This window comes from Hetaerina americana, unplaced genomic scaffold, assembly GCF_022747635.1.
Source record: "Hetaerina americana unplaced genomic scaffold, ioHetAmer1.1.p SCAF_6, whole genome shotgun sequence".
Classification (NCBI taxonomy): Eukaryota; Metazoa; Arthropoda; class Insecta; order Odonata; family Calopterygidae; genus Hetaerina; species Hetaerina americana.
In genome coordinates this window covers 83,788,792-83,810,229 of record NW_027287205.1, presented here as the reverse complement: position 1 = coordinate 83,810,229, position 21,438 = coordinate 83,788,792, and the positions used below count along the sequence as shown (strand labels likewise).

Sequence of the window (21,438 nt, the reverse complement as noted above, 5' to 3'; positions counted from 1 at the left end):
TGAAATTTTGGGAATGTATTATATATGGTAAATGAATATCTGTATGAAATAACTTCGCAAATTTTTCAGGATCTTGAAAAAATAATCTTCTTAATATTGAATATGGAAGAATTGATGCATGGGTTTGTTGTTGGATTCCACTCTACACACGTCCCCTACTATTACAAGTACTAAGAGACTGCCTCTGTGACCCATAACTTCCATGTGGTAAAGCAATATTTTAAGTTATAATTTCTTGTACCTGAAAGACTTGTTGCGGTCTCCAGCTCATGTAGTTGAATGCAGTAGATAGTCACTTGAGTAAAATTTAAGAGAGAAAGTATATGCCTACCTTAAGTCTTTTTGAAAAGCAGTGTTTCTCCAGGTAATTGTCAGCTGAAAGGAGTAGAAATCAACCATTCCCATGTTCTCTTTCTGTTATAGGAAAAGAAGGCATAATAATAATAATACTTTATTCATTTTGAAAAATGGTACAACCATATTAAATGCCATTAATATAAATATTATTTAACATATAAACATAAGCTCTTAAATGTGATGAAGATTGTCACCAAAGGATTCATTCAATGAGTAAAGTGGATGAGCAAGTAGCCAGGTATATACCCTATTCTTGAAACTCTGGATACAGTCTGATTTCAACTGAGTTGGCAGATAGTTATACAGTCGTATGATCATATTAGGAAATGTGTTTTAAGTTAATGACTATCTACAATATGTAGTATTTAGATTTGATTTACCTCTTGTGGGGTAGTTATGGATGTTAGATCTTAATTGGTAAGTTTCTAGATTAACTTTCACATGAATCAGAGCCTCAAAGATATCTAAACTAAGTACAATCATGATTACATACCTAATAAAAAAAGGTTTGTGGGCAGCATCAATGATTTGAGAGAAAAAATTGTCTTGAACAGCTTTAAATTATTTACAGCATCTGGGATAAAAGGAAGATTTTCTTTTCCATTACCATGATTACTCCGCCTTTTGTTAATTTTTTGAATTCAATATAAAATCCTAACAAGCTTTATTTTTTGCACACCTAACTGATTGATCTCATGTATTTCAAGTAAGCCTCTTTGTCATGCAGGCTTCCACTGGTTTTGTTAGAGTTATAGTAGCTAAGTAAATCATTTCAAAGAGCTAATAATTCCCCAGTATACCAGAGATTATTTTTATTTTTAGTGGGCATAGAGTTTAGTATTTTTTTCGGAAATCATTGTTCAAAAATGTCTAGGAAATTACCTAAAAACAAGCTTTCTCTACAGAGTCTGTGTAAATACCATTCCAATTCATTCAATATAGAAGCAGTTGGAAACTCTCTAAACCTTCTATTATTATGGGCCTCGTGATTATGGTTTTTACCTCTATTTGAGAATATCTTTTGAGTTATTTTGTCTTTTAAAAGTGAAGTTACTGTCTCCCATCTGACCTTGATGGTCAGATGGGAGACAGTAACACTTAAACTAAATAGTTCAGGACATTAATTGGTAATTACATTATTTAGGCGGACAGAAAATCCAGTAGGCTGTTAAGTATAAATTATATGAAAGCAAAAGATTTGCATGACAGGGAAGTCTTGCAAGGAACTAAAATTTCCAGAATTATGAAATGTTATTTTAATAAGTATCTATGAAAATAAATAGCAGTAGTTATGATAAAGTCATTGATTACTTCTATTCTTTGCAATGAGGTCATATTACTACTGGAAATTTGACCGCTGCTGACGCGTTTCGGATGTACATGGAACTGCTAACTTAGCATTTAGAAAATATCAATCTCCTCTCTTTACCACAACGCATGAACGGGAATTGCCTTTTCGCTTCTTAATTGTTTGTCGTTATGGGCGTGAGTTTTTAAAAAATATATTGACATTTCTTTATAATTCATGCCGTTTATTTTCTAGTGACGTGTTTCTGCTCTTAGCTGGAATGAAACGTAAGGATCGCTTTTTTGGGAAATCTTGCTAGTTTTTAGCGTTGCCTATTATACGGCATTGTCAAAAAACTTGACAACTTCTGTTGTGCATTTTATCATTCGGTTATATTAAAATGTCTCCTGCGGGTATTCTTATATTTAGCGGTAAAAGAAAGAGTGGGAAAGATTATATTACTGATGTTTTACACGAAAGGTGAGTGCAATAAGATTACCCATATTTATGATTAAATATCCATTTAGTGATTGCCGAGAATGAATTGTGAATAATGATGGTTAAATTTTCGTTGTTCTAGGGTTGGTTCACATAATTGCGCCTTAATGAAATTATCTGGGCCAATTAAATATCAGTGGGCCAAAGAAATGAAGCTCGATTTTGATGAGTTGATGAGTGCTAGCGAATATAAGGAGCTATATAGAATTAAAATGATAAAGTTCGGGGAGGATATGCGAAATCAAGACTATGGATATTTTTGTCGAGCCTCAATCGAAATGTACCACGGTAAGTGGCCCCACTTCTAATGGGTGTGTTTTTATTCTTATTTATCTGTTCCAAGCTCTCTCTGCTCCTCGTATATGTGGTTTTTCCTCAATTCAAATGCTAAGAAAACCGTCACATTTACTCTAGCATGTCATCGTTGATTCCTTTTGTTGAAGCTTCACTCTTCTAAGATACTGGATGTCCAATCTTGTATGTTGTGTGAATCCTTCACTAATGGTGTACTCCCTGATAAAGCGTTTCTTAAATTCGTATATTGCGTTGCTATTTGCATTTTTTACGTCATGAGTCGCCTCTATCAAATTTGCGCATTTTTTCTGCCCAACATTTTTCCATCACTTACTGGTTATCTTACACTCTTGGGAAAAACATATCCCTGGTAGTTCATGCAGCCCAAGTTTCACGTAGTATTAGTCCACATGCTAGACACCAAGAAATCACAAAAATTTCCGGAAAAAATGTATTTATGCTTTGACATCATCTCTTTTCAGCTCTTTACACTATTCCCAGCGATGTTCAATAAGTTCGATGCCCCTTTTATAATAAGAACTGTCTTGCCCCTCAAAATAGCCATCAACTGCCAACATCATTTCTTCACGTTTGGGAAATCTTTGACCACCGAACCATTTCTACAAGTTAGCGAACAGAAAATAGTTTGAGGGGGCTAAATCTGGCTGATATGGTGCATGAGGTAGCAATTAAAACTTAAATTCATGAAATTTGGCCATTGCAATAACGGAGTTTTGAGCTGGTGCATTGTCTTGATGGAACACTTTCTTCTTAGCCAAATGCGGCCGCTTTTGCTTGATTTCTTCGCTCAAACGTTGCAATAAGTTCGCATAATACTAACCGTTGATGGTTTTTCCTTTTTCAAGACAGTAAATGGAAATTATCCCATGTGCATCCCAAAAAACCGACTCCATGACCTTGCCTGCAGATGAGTCTTTGCCTTCTTTGGAGCCGCTACTCCCTTTAGAATCCATTTTTTTATTCATTCTGCTTCTTTGCTGTTAAACTTTGCTGAGCACTCAATTTGAAACATCTTCACGACATTGTAATTGCTTAAGTGTGAGCACCCATATTGCACACAGCTTTCTCATGTCCAAATTTTCAGTACATATGTGGATGTACCACACTTCTTGTATTGCCTACTATGTCTACTAGCTTGCGCACTTTCAGTCGATGATCATCCAGTATCACTTTGTGGATTTTCTTCACCATTTCTGGAGTCGTCACCTCATTTGGGCAACCAATGCGATGCTCGTCTTGACAGCCCTTGTTTTAACTATGTACCCAATATTTTACTGTAGTAAATGAAGGAGCAGACTCACCCAGAGTAGAATCCAGTTCAGCTTTTATATTTGTTGGGCTGAGGCCTTTAAAATAAAAGTATTGTATCACAATAGCGATGTCCAGTTTTCTCCATTTTCACTATTTCACTGAAACTGTTCGCTATTGATGGCTGCCAAACAAATATTAAACAACGTAGCGCTTTCAAACTTGAAACATTTGCTTTAAAGATTGCATACTTTCTAATGCAGTGATATTTTTCAACTGCTACTGCTTTCTACTGCCATCTCTAGGTCAGGCCGGGCACTTCTAGGTCTTCCCATGTATTCATCATTTATCCCTTAGTCAATTCCTTAGTCAATAATAATTGCAAAAGCAAGTTTCACTGGAAATTGCAACCTTTTAAACTGAAATGGGAGGTCATTTGGTGTAATAGGACTGTTTCCAGAACCACTTAGTGCTCTAGCAGTAATAATATTTTTTTAAAATGTTGTGATGTTGAGACGTGTGGTGTATGGTGTATTTGGTATGTGTAAATTTCTCATTAAAGTGAGAGGGGCTCCACCTTTTAAGGTTAAGTTATGTGATGGCACACATGGCATTTCTAATGATTTGAAGAATTTTGGTGGAAACTCATTGACCTCAACATCTGAAGACCTATTAGTCGCAGCTTACCCCAGTAGGCATTCTAATATCATAGAAGTTCTCTCTCTTATGTTGTCGTTAAACCCCCTCAATTATCATTCCCAAGACTTAACTGAGGGACAGTGTAGAGAAATTCAGTCCTGGCAGACTCGGACAGGACTTGGCCCAATTGGCCATGTAGTGGCCGGATAGCAGGAGAGGCAAGGCTTCTGCAATCGTCATCTCACAAAAGCCTTGCAAAGCAAAACCGATGGCGCAGTACAGAGAACGCTGAAGAAGGAGAGCGAATTAGTTAGAATAGGAGCTTAAAAGGTAAAGAATATGTGGACGGCAAAATTAGAGATCATAAAGCGAGAGATGGAAAGAGGAAATATGGGTAATTTAGGCCAATGAGATGGAAGGAAATTGGGGATTACTGGAGTATATTAAATGAAGAATACAATGTATCTTTCCACTGTCCTTTAAGTGGCCTTAGGTACAACTAGTTTCAATGCTCAGGCGTCATCATCAGATGCATTGTATTATTCATTTTATAAACATGAATTTCCACAGAGTTGAGCCGGGAACAATTGAAAATTACTTATAGTTTACTAGGTTTAGTTTGGGTAGACAGTTTAGTAGGTGATGGTGGAGTTCACCCAGTACTAACCCCGACGGCATGTGAAATTCACACATCAGGGTAAGGGGGCCAGTTCCCTTCCCTATGCCGGTAATGGTTTCCCAGGAAGACCTGGTTCCCAAAAAATCACATAGCTTGGGTGGAGCTGCCAGTGTCCAAAGTTACCTTACCTGGGAATCGAACCCAGGTCCCTCTGGCCAGTAGTCCCCCCAACACTCTACCCCCTGGTCTACCATGACCTACACTGGAGTAATAGTTAGAGAGATTTATATGCAGCGGAAGGAGCAAGAGTCAAAGAAAGGTTCCCATAATTTTGAATAAAACGGCAGGTAAGAGCATAGACTCAACAAATAGAAAACGACTAAAAAGCAGAACAAATGAATCAACCCGAAGAACTTTGTTCACATATACATGCTACCAAGCAATCACATGGAAGAAGGTCGATCAGTTAGAGGTCATAATCCCATGTGTTCCTGCAGGGAAACATTTGATAATACTAGAAGAAAGGAAAGCGATGGAAGGCAAAAAGATGAGGGGGGGACTTGGTATTTGTTCACATATATAAGCTACTAAGCAATCATATGGAAGAAGGTCGATCAGTTAGAGGTCATAATCCGGTTTAGATATGCGGAATGACCGCAGCGAGAAAGCCATTGAATTCTGCATGAGACAGAGTCATCACCAGCACTCTGTTTGGACACGAAAAAAGGCATATGTATACATGGAAAAAGCCAGGTGACTTAGGAAGGTATAAGTAAGATAATATTATGATTTGGCGCAGAACAGCGTGAAAAATTCACAAAGTTTCTCAGGATTCGGACTCTGGTCACAATTTAGTTGTAATGAATTATATGAGGGGGGACCCAAAAGTAATGGAAATTGGGCTGCAGTGGGGAGCAAGAGTGGGGGAAGCCTTTGTTCAGCTGGTCGTACGTCAGCCACCTGCGTCAGTATGCTCAGAGCCGTTGCTGTGACTGGATCGATCCGTCCGTGAGAGCTGTTTCAGTGAAATAACTTTTTTCATTTCGACGAAAAACGTGATGGCGGATTATCAAGAGTAACACGCTGCTGTGAAATTTAGTTTCCTTTTGGGGAAATCGGCCGCGGAAACTATTGTAACGCTCCAGACTGCTTATGGGAAAGCTGCCCTAAGCAAAACCAGAGTCTAGGAGTGGTTTATACGTTTTAAAACTGGTGAAATGCTAATTGAAGACCAACCCCGTTCAGACCGCCCTTCAAAATCAACAACTGACGAAAACGTCGACAAAATCAATGCCCTCATTTGTGAAGACCATCGCAGGACCATTGATCAACTCTGTGAGATGTCTTGAGTGTCATGGCGTTCAATTCAGAGGATTCTAGAGCAGATCTTTGGCACACAGGCCCTACTCACTGGATTTAGGTCCCTTTGACCTCTCTTTGTTACCCAGACTCAAAAGGGACATAAAAGGATAGTGTTTTGACATGTGGAGGAGGTAAAACGAAAGTCGCTAGAAGGCCTAAAGGGCATCCCGATAAATGAATTTCAGAAATGTTTCAAACAATGGAAGCATCGTTTGGAGAAATGCATTGGGGTCAGTGGGAAATACTTTGAAGGTGAACAAAATTTAATGTTATTATATTGAGAACTAAAGAATGTGTAACAACATTCCTGTTATTTTTGGGACCCCCCTTGTAGTGTCCATTTCAAAAAGATAAGGCAGGGGCGGCATGGAATGAAGTAGTATTAAGTAGTTGACAAGGAAGGTGTATCAGCAGGCTAGGGAGAAAACCATGAATGAGGGTAAAGAGTGGAGTTCTATAGAGGAAAAATGAAAGTATATCAAAAAAGGGATATTGAAAGCCACAAAAGAAACTATAGGAACTGTTAATAGGAAAAAGGCAAGGAAACCTGTGAGATGTCCTGGATGAGATGATTAGAAAGATAATGAGAGAAGGAGATAAAAGAATGTGAACACAGAGGTAGAAGGAAGTACAAGAGTTAAAAAATTCATTGAGATGGATAAAAAATAAAGCAAAAGGGAAGAGTGTTGTAAGAGGACATGGAAAGTTTCCAGCCTTTGTTCAGTCAGTCGTACGTCAGTCTCACGCCACCTGCATCAGTGTGCTTTACGGTTATATATGGTTAAGAACTTAAGCCAGCAAACATTGACATAAGATTAGCATTAGAATAAGCTTAGGTCCAGGCTTACTTGAAATTGAGATAGAAAGGGCATCTAGGAAAATAAACTCAAATAATGCCTTAGGGTGGACAACATTCCCATGGAACTAATTTTCCTAAAAGGTTTAGGTAAACGTTAGAGGAAGAGTTTTTCTGGACTAATTTATAGCATTGAGGAGAGAGAAATTTGGCCAGAAGAGATTGTCAGATCAGTCTTAGTTCCTATTCTGAAAAAGGTAGAGGCATGTGAGAACTGTAGAATAATAAATTTTATTTCACATTCAGCTAAACAGGGTCTCAACAAGAGGATGGAGATCAGGGCCAATGAATATACTCGGGGGATGATCAGTTTGGGTTCAGAAAAGGGAGAGGCATGCATGATACCTATGCAGTAATGAGATCACTAATCAAGAGATAGAATATAGAACAATCAGGATGTGTTTGCCTGTTTTGTAGAATTTGAAAAGGCATTTGATCGAGTGAATTGGGAAAACTAATGAATACATTGCAGTAAATATTGGAGGGTCCTATCCCTGAAATCTATTCCTAATCCACGACCGTTACATGTGTTCGGAAGAAGAGTAAAACAGCATTGTCCATTATCACCTGTGCTGTTCAGCACATATGTGGAGGAAATGATTAAAGAGGCATGGGAAGAACTGGAGATAGGAATGGAAGTTGGGAGGGAATTCATAAAATCATTTAGGTTAGTGGATGACCAAGCTTTAGTTCAGTATATAGAGAAGACAAAGTGAAATATTAAAATAGGAGAGGGGAAATACTAGAGTAGGTGGAACAGTTGACACATATCTTGAAAGTGTTTTACACCAAAATGATCACAAGGGTATGACTTAATAATAATTAGCGTCAATAATATGAACCATTTAGTGATACCCATAAAAACCTATGCATGAAACTTTGTGTCCCTGAAGTATTTGTTCATTAGTTGAATCAATCTTTGGAAAACTGTTATCATATCCTGTTAATGCTTTACAAAACCTAGGGAATAATGCTGTGCAACATAAAGAGAATGGTAGTCGGAAGTTCGAATGAGTTGTTTATTCTGCTTTTGGGTAATTATATCTCAAGGTTTTGGAGCGTTGTAAGTATTGTCTAAGATGTTCTCCTTGAAGTGCACGGTCCACGCTGATGATAATTTTGAAATTGGTTACTGGAGCATTAAGTCTCCTTTGCAGTTAAGAAATCTGACACTGAAGTACTTTGTTCGTAAGGCATATTTTGTAAGTTACAAATGATGGTCTGGTCTTTCTGATCAAACATTTTGATCAAGTAGGCAGGACTATAATTTATAACTTACGTAAATTATAACTTACTCAAATTTTTATCAGGTAGAATCAAAATCTTTGATCAACTTTCATACATATGCCACCCATTCAGTAAATCTACAGATATTGGTGTTCACCTTCTATGAATACATGCATACTAAGTACATACTAATTACATGCATATTCATGCCCTACAAAATATATTTATATTATGTATGCATAATATAAATATATTTTTTTTATTTTAGCTGAAGAAAAGCCAATTTGGATTGTGAGTGATGCTCGTAGGAAGACTGACCTTCGGTGGTTTGAAGAGAATTATAGCGGAAGAGTCAAGACTGTCAGAGTAGAAGCTGATGAAGAAGTGCGCAAGGAGAGAGGCTGGGTATTTACTCCTGGTCAGTAGATGAGGAAGTTGGAATAGTTGTAGAATGTTTGGAGTATGCCAAATCAGTTGAAGATGTCGCTCCTTAGCTCGCTTCATTGGAGAGGGATATGTGAGGAAATTTCATGATGATAAAAAGTCATTGGCTCTCTAAGATTATTCCAAATTTACCAGCTGGAAACTGAATGATCCTGGCACAAAATATGCAAACAATCTGATAAGAACATATTATTGGATGTTCTGCTGAGGGAAGGCGTAAAGGACCACAGGTAAAAATCACATCCCTTTAAAATCCTCGATTGGAGAGGAGGCCTTGGGACTGGCTGGAATCACTTTGCTGAAATTCGACGGATCAAGGCCTGAATCTTTGTCTAGGTGAATTACTTTTTTGGCTGTAAACATTTCCTGTATTTTACCGTGCACTCAATTTTCATTTCAGGCAAATTTACTCATCAAACATTTCTCAATGCTTTTTATGAACTCAAAAAGAAATTAATTCTCTAAGCCACTATGTTTTTCTTTTTAACATTACCTTATTCTCCTTTTCTATCATTCAACTCTGAATAAGATGAATCATTCTGAGAACTAAACAGGCTTGGTGAGTGGTATCAAATGTGATATCAGATATGTTACTTATTATTCTGCTGTTACTTGTTTTCAAAAATTACCCTTGGAAATGTGTTTCTGTGCCATTTACTCTATTTTTAATCAATTTCTCCTGAAAAATTAGTGTTCATTTCAATGTTTTTAGTGCATTAGGTCACTTCAGATGTATGATTCATCATCAGTGCGAATTTGTTTCATAATGTGATATTTATTCATGTGTTCTATTCTCACAAACACATGCATTGATGCACAATTTGGATAAAAGTGTAATGTATAACCTTCGTGTTGGTATGGTGATGCATGCCAACACACACTGCTTTCTGTAAGCTTTTGTGGCAAGGTTTGCCACTACGTCTTCTGTGAATATCATGGGATTGGGGATTGCAGGGCAAGACTTTATCAGCCCAAATCCCTAAGTGCATCCTTGTAATCTATCAGTTAAGGTAGGTTTTGGATGAATACAAGCTACCAAATAGCTCAGAAACAATCCTGCTTGTCTCTCTTAACGTTCCCCAACCTGAGCTCTAACATTATGATGAACCAATATTTGTTTGTCTGTCTTCCTATTGATGTAAAACTATGAATCAACTGACATCTCAATAACAATAAGGCATAAGGATAGGATATCAGTAAGTTGCCAATGAAATTCAAACCGAAGAAAAGATACCTCCCTACAGTTTTAGTTGATAAAATATGCATGTAAATTCAGTTTCAAATTAGAAAAATGACTGTGAAGTGAAATTTTTAGAACCTATACAAACTAACTACATAACAAGGCAAACATTTTTCAAAGTGGTCTTGGCCTGTATGATTCCATTAAAAGTTTCTGTTGTGGCATTTCCTGCAATTTTTTTAATTAACCCTAATAACATTTAATTTTAAATACCATGGAAGTACCAAAGAAACTGCGGGAGATGCCGCAACAGTAACTTTTAACGGAGTCATCCGCTAATGTGCATTTCAATGCAACAATTTCAGAGCGTAAAAATCATTCGCCTTGACTGGGACTCGAACCCAGATCCCTCAATATCCGGTCGAGTGCTTTAGCCACTTAAGCTACCGAGGCGTCCTCTTAAACTCTGAAATTTTGGGGCTTTTAAAGGAACTAGATGTTATGACGAAATACCGTACATACAATGTCACATGCATTCGTAGTCGATCGAAATTTCAGATATCAAATGAAATTTCAAAGTCCATAACCAAACTTTCACCATTGGTTCTCTAACCGGGTACCTGGGTACCCAACTGTCAGGAATGACAGCAAAAGATGGCACTCAGTGGGCAGAAGCAGCAACAAGGGAACATCAAGTTGCAAGGCATAATGTTGTGCAACAGAGATATGGACATAATAAGAACAACATCATGTTGTCATTTCGCGACACAATCACATTATTTGTCACTCTGCAAATGGCCGATATCATTATTCAAACGTTATGCAAATAAAAAAGCTTGCTCAATATATGCAGCATATAATGAAAAAAAAATCCATGGAAAAAAACACTCGTATAGAAAGGTTTTGAGCTTTAGGAATTTTTGCATTCCTGGCTATTTCTGATGAACTCTGGCTAACTCAAATACTGACAATGCAAGGGAAATGTTGAAGTTGTACTCACATCCATTGTATCGTGCAGCAATTGGGACCAGTCGCTTCTGGAAAACTGTTTTTTTTATCCGATTTTATGATGCCAATACTCATATACATATATATACATATAGTGTACACTAGCTGGACAGCTTTACACTGGAAAATCAAGTGCCGGGCACGAGAAAATAGAGTTTGTGATTGAGTTGTCAAAGACTTGGTGGCCCGTACCATAGGATCCGGTGGGAATATTACAATGGATGATTGCTTCACTACTCTACCATTGGCAAAATGTTTACTATCTTGGGATTTAACAATCGTTGGCAGTTTGCTGGTGGAATGCATGGCTTTTTTTCTTCAATGGTTGCACCGAAAACATGGGAAATTGTGCATGGCTTTCATGAAAAAGTAACCTTGTGTAGTTATGTGCCAAAAGAAAGACAGTTATTCTACTATCATCAATACATCAGGACACAAAGATTGGACACGATGGACAAAATGCTTCGTAGATATACTACAAAAAGATCAACTCGCAGGTGGCCTGTAGCATTTTTCTACAATATATTGCCTGCCTTGCAGCATATATTCTTTATTTTGAGAATAATAAATTGCTATCGAAAAAACTTATGAACAACGATTATTTTATTGCAACTGGGAAGAGAGCTGTGAAAATTGTTCAAATAATGTACAAATCATCAGGCATTTCATAACCAAAGTGGCCATTGAAAGTTTTTTGGGTTGCCCTTAATGCGTAGTACATGTGTAGCCAACATCCAGGAATCCTCAGGGGCAGTTAGGTTCAAGCGGAAGGAAAACATTACTGGTGCATGGCCTATTTGTCCCCAGAGCGAATTCAAAACATGTCGCAAAACTCTGAAGTCATGCTCGGTATGTGAGTTCTCTGCTTGTGATGAACATTGTATGTTCGTTGTTTATGGAATGGAATGTTTGGTATTTATAACAATTAAATGTTAGTTTTTTATGGAATCGTGTTATTATGAATAAAAGAAAAAATAACTAATATAAAAAAATGGAATGATGTTTTTTACCTACTATCTTAACTATTGTTTATAAAAATTGTTTGAATGAAGGAAATAATAAAGGTTATTTTTGATCATTTATTCCAAAGTCAAGTTACGTAAACGGTCTCTTTAGTGTGTGTACAAAAGTGTGGGCAGTGTGTGGGTGCTTGAGTAGCTCAAGAAGTGCTTGAGTAGGCTTTCATACACAAAGACCTTACTGGGTACCCGGTCATGATGGAGGGGGCATTAAGTTTGATAGTCAATGATTGTTATTGCATCATTGATTGCAAAAACGTTTTTAGAAAAAATGTTTTGAAACTGCTTCAATTTTGGGGATCTGGGCGGTGATACAATTTTTTCAAGGGAAAGTCAATTAATTCTATGGAATTATATGAAATGGATACTCGGGTACCCGGTTATGGACTGGACGGCTTTCCAAGTTTTATTTTCTGAGGATCTACTGGAAGAAAGTCATGTTGAAATTAACCACTTTCATCACCTAAAATTTTTAAGTTTGCGTGTGGGATAATTGGCACAATATACAATAATGTTGCAATCAAAATTTCACATCAAGCAGAGCAATTATTAAACGAATGTAAAAAACCAAAGTTTCCAGTAGATTTGACATTCCGTGTATTTTATTTCATTGCAGGAGTTGATGACGTAGATTCAGAGTGTGGCTTGGATTCCATATCTTCCTGGGACTGGGTTATCATCAACAATGGCAGAGGAAAAGAAGTGGATACAGGAAATAGCATACAGGAAATGTTGACATGGGTTCAGAAGTGCTTGAATAACTTCAGTTAATGCTGAAGGGCATTGTAAATATTGTTAAATGTGTACCAAGAGGAAGTGCAGTGTAATTTACTGGAAAAGTTGATATGTTCCAAGTGAAAATTCTATATATATGGCAAAAAGTTTGAAAAATGCAATGATAGATAAAAATGCAAGGAAACATCCTCTTCAAAATAGGGCCTAGCCTCTGCTGGAATCCTCAATCACAGATTGTGGGTTGCATTCATTCCATCAACCCTACTGCATACCTAAGGTAAAGGTTTCTTGTAATCTAAACCAGGAGATTAACATAATATTAGAATAAGGTTTATAATATTTTGAGATTTTATTATGAAGTGTCCAAACAAGAAAATATGTAATGCATATAAAATAAACAACTTTTTTCATGTGCGGTGTGGTTCTTTGTGTTTTCCAAACAAGTCATTGAAGCAAGATGGTAAGCATAAATTTGCAGGCATTTGAAATGTGGTTGTCAAGAAAGACTGAAAAGGGATTATAGAAATAGGAAAGGAATACAAAATGAGGAATTGTGTCCAAGGCAAGTGTGACCATCATAGGCATGGAGGAGGGATTTGTGGGAGAAATCCAATGGAGGCAGGAGAGTTGGATTTTCAACTGGAGAGTTGTGCCAATTTCAACATCCAATGGAGGCAGTTGAGTATGACTGATGATGTTCTTTGAAAACTGAGAGTGAGACAAGTAAGTAAACAAAGAGCTTGGAATAGGGAAGTCGTGTAGGATTAAATGGAGGAAGTATGAAGAATAAAAGAGGTAGTTGTAGGTTTAGGGTAGGCGTACCAACGGCTGAGGTCGGTTGTGCCATTTAGGGATGAGTGGGAGTGGGGAGAGAGAGTGCAACTTTTAGCCATATATGTATACAATTAGCCCACTCTTAATAAAAGGTGCCAAGGGGTTCACAGTTTTACATCCCATCAAACAGATAACATACTCACTGAAGGTACTCTGAATAACCATCTCAAATAGAGATGAGGTTGTCCCTGGGAAATATCTGCTGCCTCTAGAATTCAAACCAAGATCCTCTGGGTGGGAAGCCAGTACATTAGCCACCATCATGATCCCCACGAAGAAGAATTAAGGATGCATTAATAAAGAAGAAATAAGGAAAGTGTGTAGTATAGAAATTTGAGATTCATGCTTGTGGTATCTATTGATTTTGGAATGGTTGAGAGAAATGATTGAGATCAACAGGCTGTTAAATTAATTTCACCAAATTGGCAGGTATCGAAAACAGAAATAGAAGACATAAATGAGGTCTATGAATGAATCTGTGGATTCGCTTATGCCTAAGTAACTGATTTCAAAGAGTCATCACACCTAATTCATCCTCTAACTGGCTTCAAGTACACAGGGGTGTTCCACAAGGATCCATTCTTGGACCCTTGCTTTTTTCCCTGTATATAAACGATATTAGAAAAGGCATTTTAAATTGTAATCATCACCTTTTTGCTGATAATTTACAAATACATCACCATTCCCACCTTCAAGACCTACCTGCAATTATAAACGAAATTAATTCAGATCTAGTCACCTTGTCACAATGGGGAATAAAAACTTTATTGAAAATAAATCCAATCAAAACTCAGTCTATTATCAATACTTATTTTAGAATGTAGTTTATTGTATCCGATTATAAACTACCACCACTAAAATACCTAAGGACTAAATAATTGAGGCTTAACCATAAGTGAAACATAATCTTGGACTGATCATGCAATTGCCATCTGCAGAAAAATTAACTCATCCCTGCATTCACTGAAAAGATTAAAGCAGGGTTGCTCTCCCCTCCTTAAAGATGCTTCTTGTGTCCTCTCTTCTCATACCCCACTTTGATTACTGTGATGTAGGAGCCTACCCAAGACCTTTCAGGCGAACTGAAAATCGAACTCCAGAAGACCCATAATTCCTGTGTGTGGTTCATATGTGATCTTAGGAAGTACAATCATATTTCCGACTCATTTAATAGAATATCCTGGTTAAAGCTAGATGGCCACAGGCATTTACATATTCTTTCACTTTTCTACGGAATACTTTCAAGCCACACACCTAAATATCTATACAAAAATTTTCTCTTCATCAGGTCAATCCACAACAGTTTCATTATTATTACTAGGTTACATTACAGTTACATTATTAAATACTAGGGGTAATAATAAACTTCTTGTCCCACACCATTGCACGGAAATCTATCACAAATATTTTCATGTTACAGCATGCCGTCTGTGGAACTCTCTCCCAGATGACATAAAAAACTCTTCATCAACAACATAATTTAGAAGAGCACTTCATAAGTTCATTTTCCTCAGGCACTTAACTTAACCAGTATACTCTCCCTCATTCCACTCAGCTGCTATACAGATCACTCTTTCTACTTTTTTGTTTTGTCATTTCAAGCAGTAGGAGTTTGCATCATTATTTTTAGAAATATTATGCTTCTCAATACTCCGCATGCAATCCAATCCAGCAATACTCCGCAGTCAATGCATTTAATTTCCCCATTTCAATTTCAGTAACTATGTAAAATTACAATATACTATGTAAAAATGATTGTTGCAATGTATCTTTCCTCTATTTTATAGGGTTTTCACATGTTTTTCACATTCCCCTTCTCTTCGTGCGTGTTTTACCTGAGTGGGTTTTTACTAGTTGAGCACGATCTCCTTAGCTTTTCCCACAAACCTTATTCTTTGCTTAGACTTTAATAAGGTAATTTATATATGTATATGTAGGTCGCGGTAGTCCAGTGGGTAGGGCTGCTGACCAGAGGGTCCCAGGTTCGATTCCTGGGCTAGGCACTCTGGGCACCTGCAGCTCTACCCAAGCTATGTGCTTTTTTGGGTACCAGGTCTTCCTGGGAAACCATAACCTGTATAGGGAAAGGAACTGACCCCCTACCCTGATGTGTGAATTTTCACACGTATAGGGCTTAGTACTTAATCTAATCACCTAATAAACCAACCTTCTGGTTGATTACTGTGTTTATGGTTTTTATATATATATCATATATATATATAAAAATATAATATATTATAATATATATAATAAATAATATATATATATATTAAATATATATATATATATATAATATATATATATATATACACATATATGTATATATATATATATATATATACACATATATGTATATATATATATATAAATGATATATGTTAATAATCTTTGTACATAAAATATACTGTTCCTGCAGGAATTGTGAATCTGAAGCAGTGAATTCTTTCATTTCATTTTATTTAAAAAATTCGTTTCATCGAAACATACAAACTGGGAATTTTTTCCCAGCTGTTCCCCAAGTGGCCATTAGGAATACGGAGTGAAACACGATTTTGGGAAGTCGGAGAGGAATGACAACAGTCTAATCGCCCGAAACACGGGTGTGCATGGAAGGGGAGATCTAAAGGAAGGAATGGAAAAAATAATCGGTGGAATTCTGGTCAAAGGTGTTCGACCTTTGGTGGGACCATCAGAGCTCAAAGAGAAGACACTGGCAGGAAGGAAGTGAAATCGGTCGGGTACGCATAGTAATGACTGGTCAGCAAAGAAATACAACAATCGGTAAATGACAGTACACGCCAAGTTAAATTACGTCTTAATTTTCAACGTTTCTTGATAATGAGGACCAACATGTTTCTCAGCGGAGGAACGTTAGTGGACAGAGTCGGCGACAAATGACAAGCAAATATCCATGCACTGTGGAATGAGGAAAACACAATTTTTTAGTTTTTTGTATTTCTCACGTCAAATCGGCACCCGCTCGCGACGTATCACACATCCGAGCACATTATATTTCTAAAATAGACAAAAATATTCTAACCTTTGAGAAGAGAGACGATGCAAGCTAAAATAAATTTAAACAAACGAATATGCTTTGATTCTAATACTTAATTAAATATATATATATATATATATATATATATAAGAGCTATATACATCTGTGCTAAATGAATTTGTCTGTGTTTATGTGTACATATGAATGTAACTATAAGTTTAATGCCTAATATAATATGTATACAACGATGGGTTAAAGGAAAGAAGGGACCATTTGGTCTCAATTTTGCCCAGATAAAAACCTCTATCTATCTATCTTTCTCAGGGAGCACTGAATGATGCTACAAACCACAAGGTGCTATAGACACACTATCAACAGCATAGAGGTTGTCGTGAGTGAGTGGAGGAGGAAACACCAAATAATTTTACCACAAGTAAGTCATCTCACCATGTAAAAAAAAAGTGATTTATATTTGTTAATTGTTAGCTCGTTGCTGCCAAAGTGTACATCCCTGAGAGGATAAGGTTATGTTGCATTCATCTTTTACTTTGCAGTGGAACTGCAATGGTCCAGCCTTTTTAATTCATGATTTTAACCCTCTTGCATCTGTCTCAAAAGAGACACATTTTAAGCTGACAAGGGCATTTTGAAGGGATACTCTGTTTTTAGATTGGATGACACAATGGGCGACTTGTGAGACCCTTTTCACCCCCCAAGTCCAACTGAATTCTTGATTCCAAGCAGTTGCTGCCAAAGTGTACATCCCTGAGAGGATAACGTTATTTTGCATTCATCTGCTGGATGCTGGGTGCAGCTGTAACACGTTTTAATTTAGAAGCCCCTGTCTATCAGTTACCACGGCCATTCATATTGACCGGCGATAGTTTTGTGGCAAATATGGGTTGATGTGGCATACATGAGTTGAAATAATAACGTTTCCCATATTTTTAATACTTTAATAGTGATGCCTGTGATATGGTACATATTTGCATACACATAAGTTATCTTTAATGACCTATGTTTTCAATTTCATGGGGTAACATCAATAAGTTATATATAGCACTATATATTATGTACATATATGACTCGATGGGATTTGAACGGTCAATAAACATCTCAAATCATGACAATGTTTCCATTCACAAGGTACTTACACAAGGAGTGTCTACGTAAGATGAGTTAACCAGTCACTAAAAAAATTAAGTATCACCTGATTTGCTTCATGGGTGAATGCAATATATATGATTCATTGCTGCATTCCAACAACAAATGTACACATATGCATGGAGGTGTTTAAATATAACAATATTCTGCGTGGAAAGAGCGATGGGGAATGGAAATTTAACATTTTCAATGGCAATTAGTGTGTGAAAATTTGATAGGCTTATTTAATGAAATTAGTGTGTGAAAATTTGATCGGCTACATAGTACTTGGTGGATTATGATTAACAATGCAGTCAATATTGCCTGATAGTGTGAAAAATGAATGGAAATATTGACATTCCATATAAATTATTTGATCTTGCCTTAAAATTTACCAGAATACAATTTCTAAATTATGATGTTGATTAATTGTATGAAATAAAGCCTACATTTGCCTTTGGACGTGAAAGTGCTCTTAGTTCCATATGCTATGAATGTGCTAATGACTATGAAATATAGAAATTTTTTGGAGTAAATTATACAATATGTTATGTGAATAAAAATAACTAATAGTATAAATGAACTGCTCAAATAATTAACTCTTATATTTGTGGCATTCTCAATTCATATTCTACATATTTCTTAACCATCAGAGGTGTTGTATGCTAGCACAAATGTATCACAGTGAGGATGTTTCAATGTGCTCAGCACAGGTGGCATAGTAGATAAGATTGGAACATGCTTTGTGCAGAACAGATTGAAATTGTTTAGTGCAGGTGGGGAAGTAAGTACTAACTATTACAGCATGTGTTTAGGTGTCACTTCTCATTTAAGAGTAGTTATCATTATATTTGGATTTAAAATGATTTGCCACCAGGGAGCATTGGGCTTGATCTGTCACCTTGTTGTTTTCACTAGTTTCATCCGGTTGATGAAACCCGGATAGTTCCACTTCATTCCAGTTCACACTGCGCATACAACGCTGTGTCATCGCTGCACTCTTCCATTTCACGCACTCTTCAGTTTCGTACATTGTTCACACACCATTCATTCATATTTGCGATGACTGCTACATGGGATTCTTTCTCCAAAGAGTGTGTAAATATCCTTTCAAGCATTATTTTTACTTGAAAAATTTACATATTTACTTTTTAAATTTATATACTTACATCAATGCCCATTTATATATTCCATTGTTTCAGGCTCATTAAGTCAAGAACACAATGTATATTTGGGAAATAAAGACCAGTGGAAATATCCGTAGTGTTCTTAATTTAATGCCCATATTATTCATTCCCATTTAACCTAGCCACCAAGGCGGTCGATGTCATTTTGAATTATTACGCCAGGTCATTTAAATGCCCTACCCATTATTCCATATATGGGTAGAGCATGTAAAGCAAAACATCAGCATAGTGTCTTACTAACTTACAATGTGTTTGTATTGCAAAACAATGTATTTCCATTTTGAATGTAATGCATTTCAATGCAATGAATGCAGTGAATGTAATGCATTCACTGCATCCATGGAGGGCTATCGTCGCTGCGCCTGGCCTGAAATGACGCCATACATATGGCAGTAATGACAGATTCATACCGTCTCTTAATTTCTTTTTTGTCTTTCGGGAGGACTCAAATGAACAGAGGAAATGAATCATTATGAGGCCAAAAGGACTAATCTCAAAGTCTGTTTTGCAATTTTTAGTATTTCTTGATGAAACAGTATGTTTAAGAACTCCTCTCTGAAATTGAATGTCTGGTTGACAAGTAACTAACATTATTCCTATGGAATATATTTTCAACAATCATGCTTTAATTATTGGAATGCAATCCTCACTGCGCAAAATTTACTGGGTGTTGTTAAAATCTCTCTCAATCTCTCTCAATGTTATCTATTACAAACATATTGTGTTACAATAAATATATCGACAAAACAGTTATAATAACTAATATATATATATATATATATATATATATATATATATATATATATATATATATATATATATATATATATATAAATGTATGCATGTATATGTGTGTGTGTGTGTATATATGTACAGTGAAATCGTGTATTTGTTGAAATACGAAGAAAATCAAAGAAATAAATAGGTTTAAATATTTCCTCATAATCAACGGAAAGTCTTTTCCCGGGAGAAAGTTGCCCTCGTGAATGGAAGTAAGCATTCATTTGTTTCTGCCGACTTTAACGTCAATAAATCTCTTAAAATTGTTCTCAGTAGAACCAAAACTCTCCAAAACTCCGTCTTGTTGTGAGACCATGAACGCAGGGCATTCCTGATTGTGACCCTGAGTGCCAGATTTTAAATATGACGTTTTGAAATCATTGGACCGAAACAACGTGATTTTGAATCAAAAGAATACAGACTAATATTTTCATATCTGTCAGATGCAGAATAAGATAAAATAAAATATGTACAAAGAGACACATTCGATCTCTTAAAATTAAATTAAGCATAGTCAATTATGTATTCTAAGATTGTTTTTCAGATATAGCCAGACGTTATTATTAATATGTAAAAATACCTTCGTAATGACTTTAAATACAGATAACTAATATTGAACCAGTTAAACCCTACACGTAGTATGAAAACAGTAATAATGGAAAATAAACCATTGTCAAAATACTCGCACACCATAGATAGAAGTTAGTCGCATATTTCTTCTTGCCTCATTTGCCGTCTCCTGTGGTCGACATCTTGCCAAATGGGTGGCTTCCATCCAGAGGAACTAAATCAATCCCCACGGTGGGTCTTTCCAGTGGTCCATTCCACAATAGTGTATCCTTGGTTTCTTCAATCTTCAGTTGAAGTCATGCTTTGTCGGTCTTGGTTCCCTCTGAATTAAAGAGCAGATTACAAAAATACTCCTGCCGTGTGAAGTTCTACAAATCTAAACTCTCTTCCATACCAAACCCAAATAAAGGCTACAAAAGAACAGGCCTCACAAAACATAAAACAAATAATAGGCTTGCCTTGATCAAATTAGATTTAATCACCAATGGCCCAGGTTTGTCACCATAAATACTAGATAAAATAAAGCGAATGGATATCGATGCTAAAATGTAATAGTACACTTACACTGAGAAGCTTTTCAAATTCAAACATCCAGCTAAAACAGGTTAAGAAGTAGTATTTAGGGGGGGGCGTCTGACAGCTGAGGTCATTTACACCATAGGGGATGGACAGGAAAGGATGAAGGGTGGAGAGAAACCCGGCGTAGGCATTAGCCTACTCTTTACGAAAGGCGCCAAGGGGTCTGCAGCTTAACATCCCATCTGACGGACGGCGTACTCACACGTACACACAGTGCCCTCCACAAAGCACCTCAAGTTTAGGGGATCGAGATACCCCTGAAAAATATTCAACACTGCCAGGATTTGAACCTCTGCCCTCTGGGTGGGAAGCGAGTACGATAGCCACCGCACCAATCCCGATCCCCTTAAGCAGGCTAATTTCATGGATATATCCATGATTTTAGTTCAAATTTCCATATTTTTGCACCCAAAATAGTGACATCATCTTTTGATTTGTTTTCTGAGGTTAGCATAGATGTTTTGAAAAATCTTTCATATTGCTGTATATATTGTCATTTTCAGTAATTCCACGTAATGTTGCATCATTTAAGTTAGGTTTCAGGAAAGTATCAAA

The 21,438-nt window shown here is 36.6% G+C and overlaps 1 protein-coding gene across 1 annotated transcript; it reads left to right on the top strand.

The window, feature by feature from the left end:
* The first annotated feature begins 1,739 nt into the window (after positions 1–1,739).
* Positions 1,740–12,831, top strand: Pmvk (Phosphomevalonate kinase). Its single transcript, XM_071594265.1, has 4 exons — positions 1,740–2,125; positions 2,226–2,431; positions 8,678–8,827; positions 12,677–12,831. Exons 1-4 carry the CDS (start codon positions 2,046–2,048, stop codon positions 12,829–12,831), a joined length of 591 nt encoding a protein of 196 aa, XP_071450366.1. The 5' UTR covers positions 1,740–2,045.
* The last annotated feature ends 8,607 nt before the right edge of the window (positions 12,832–21,438 follow it).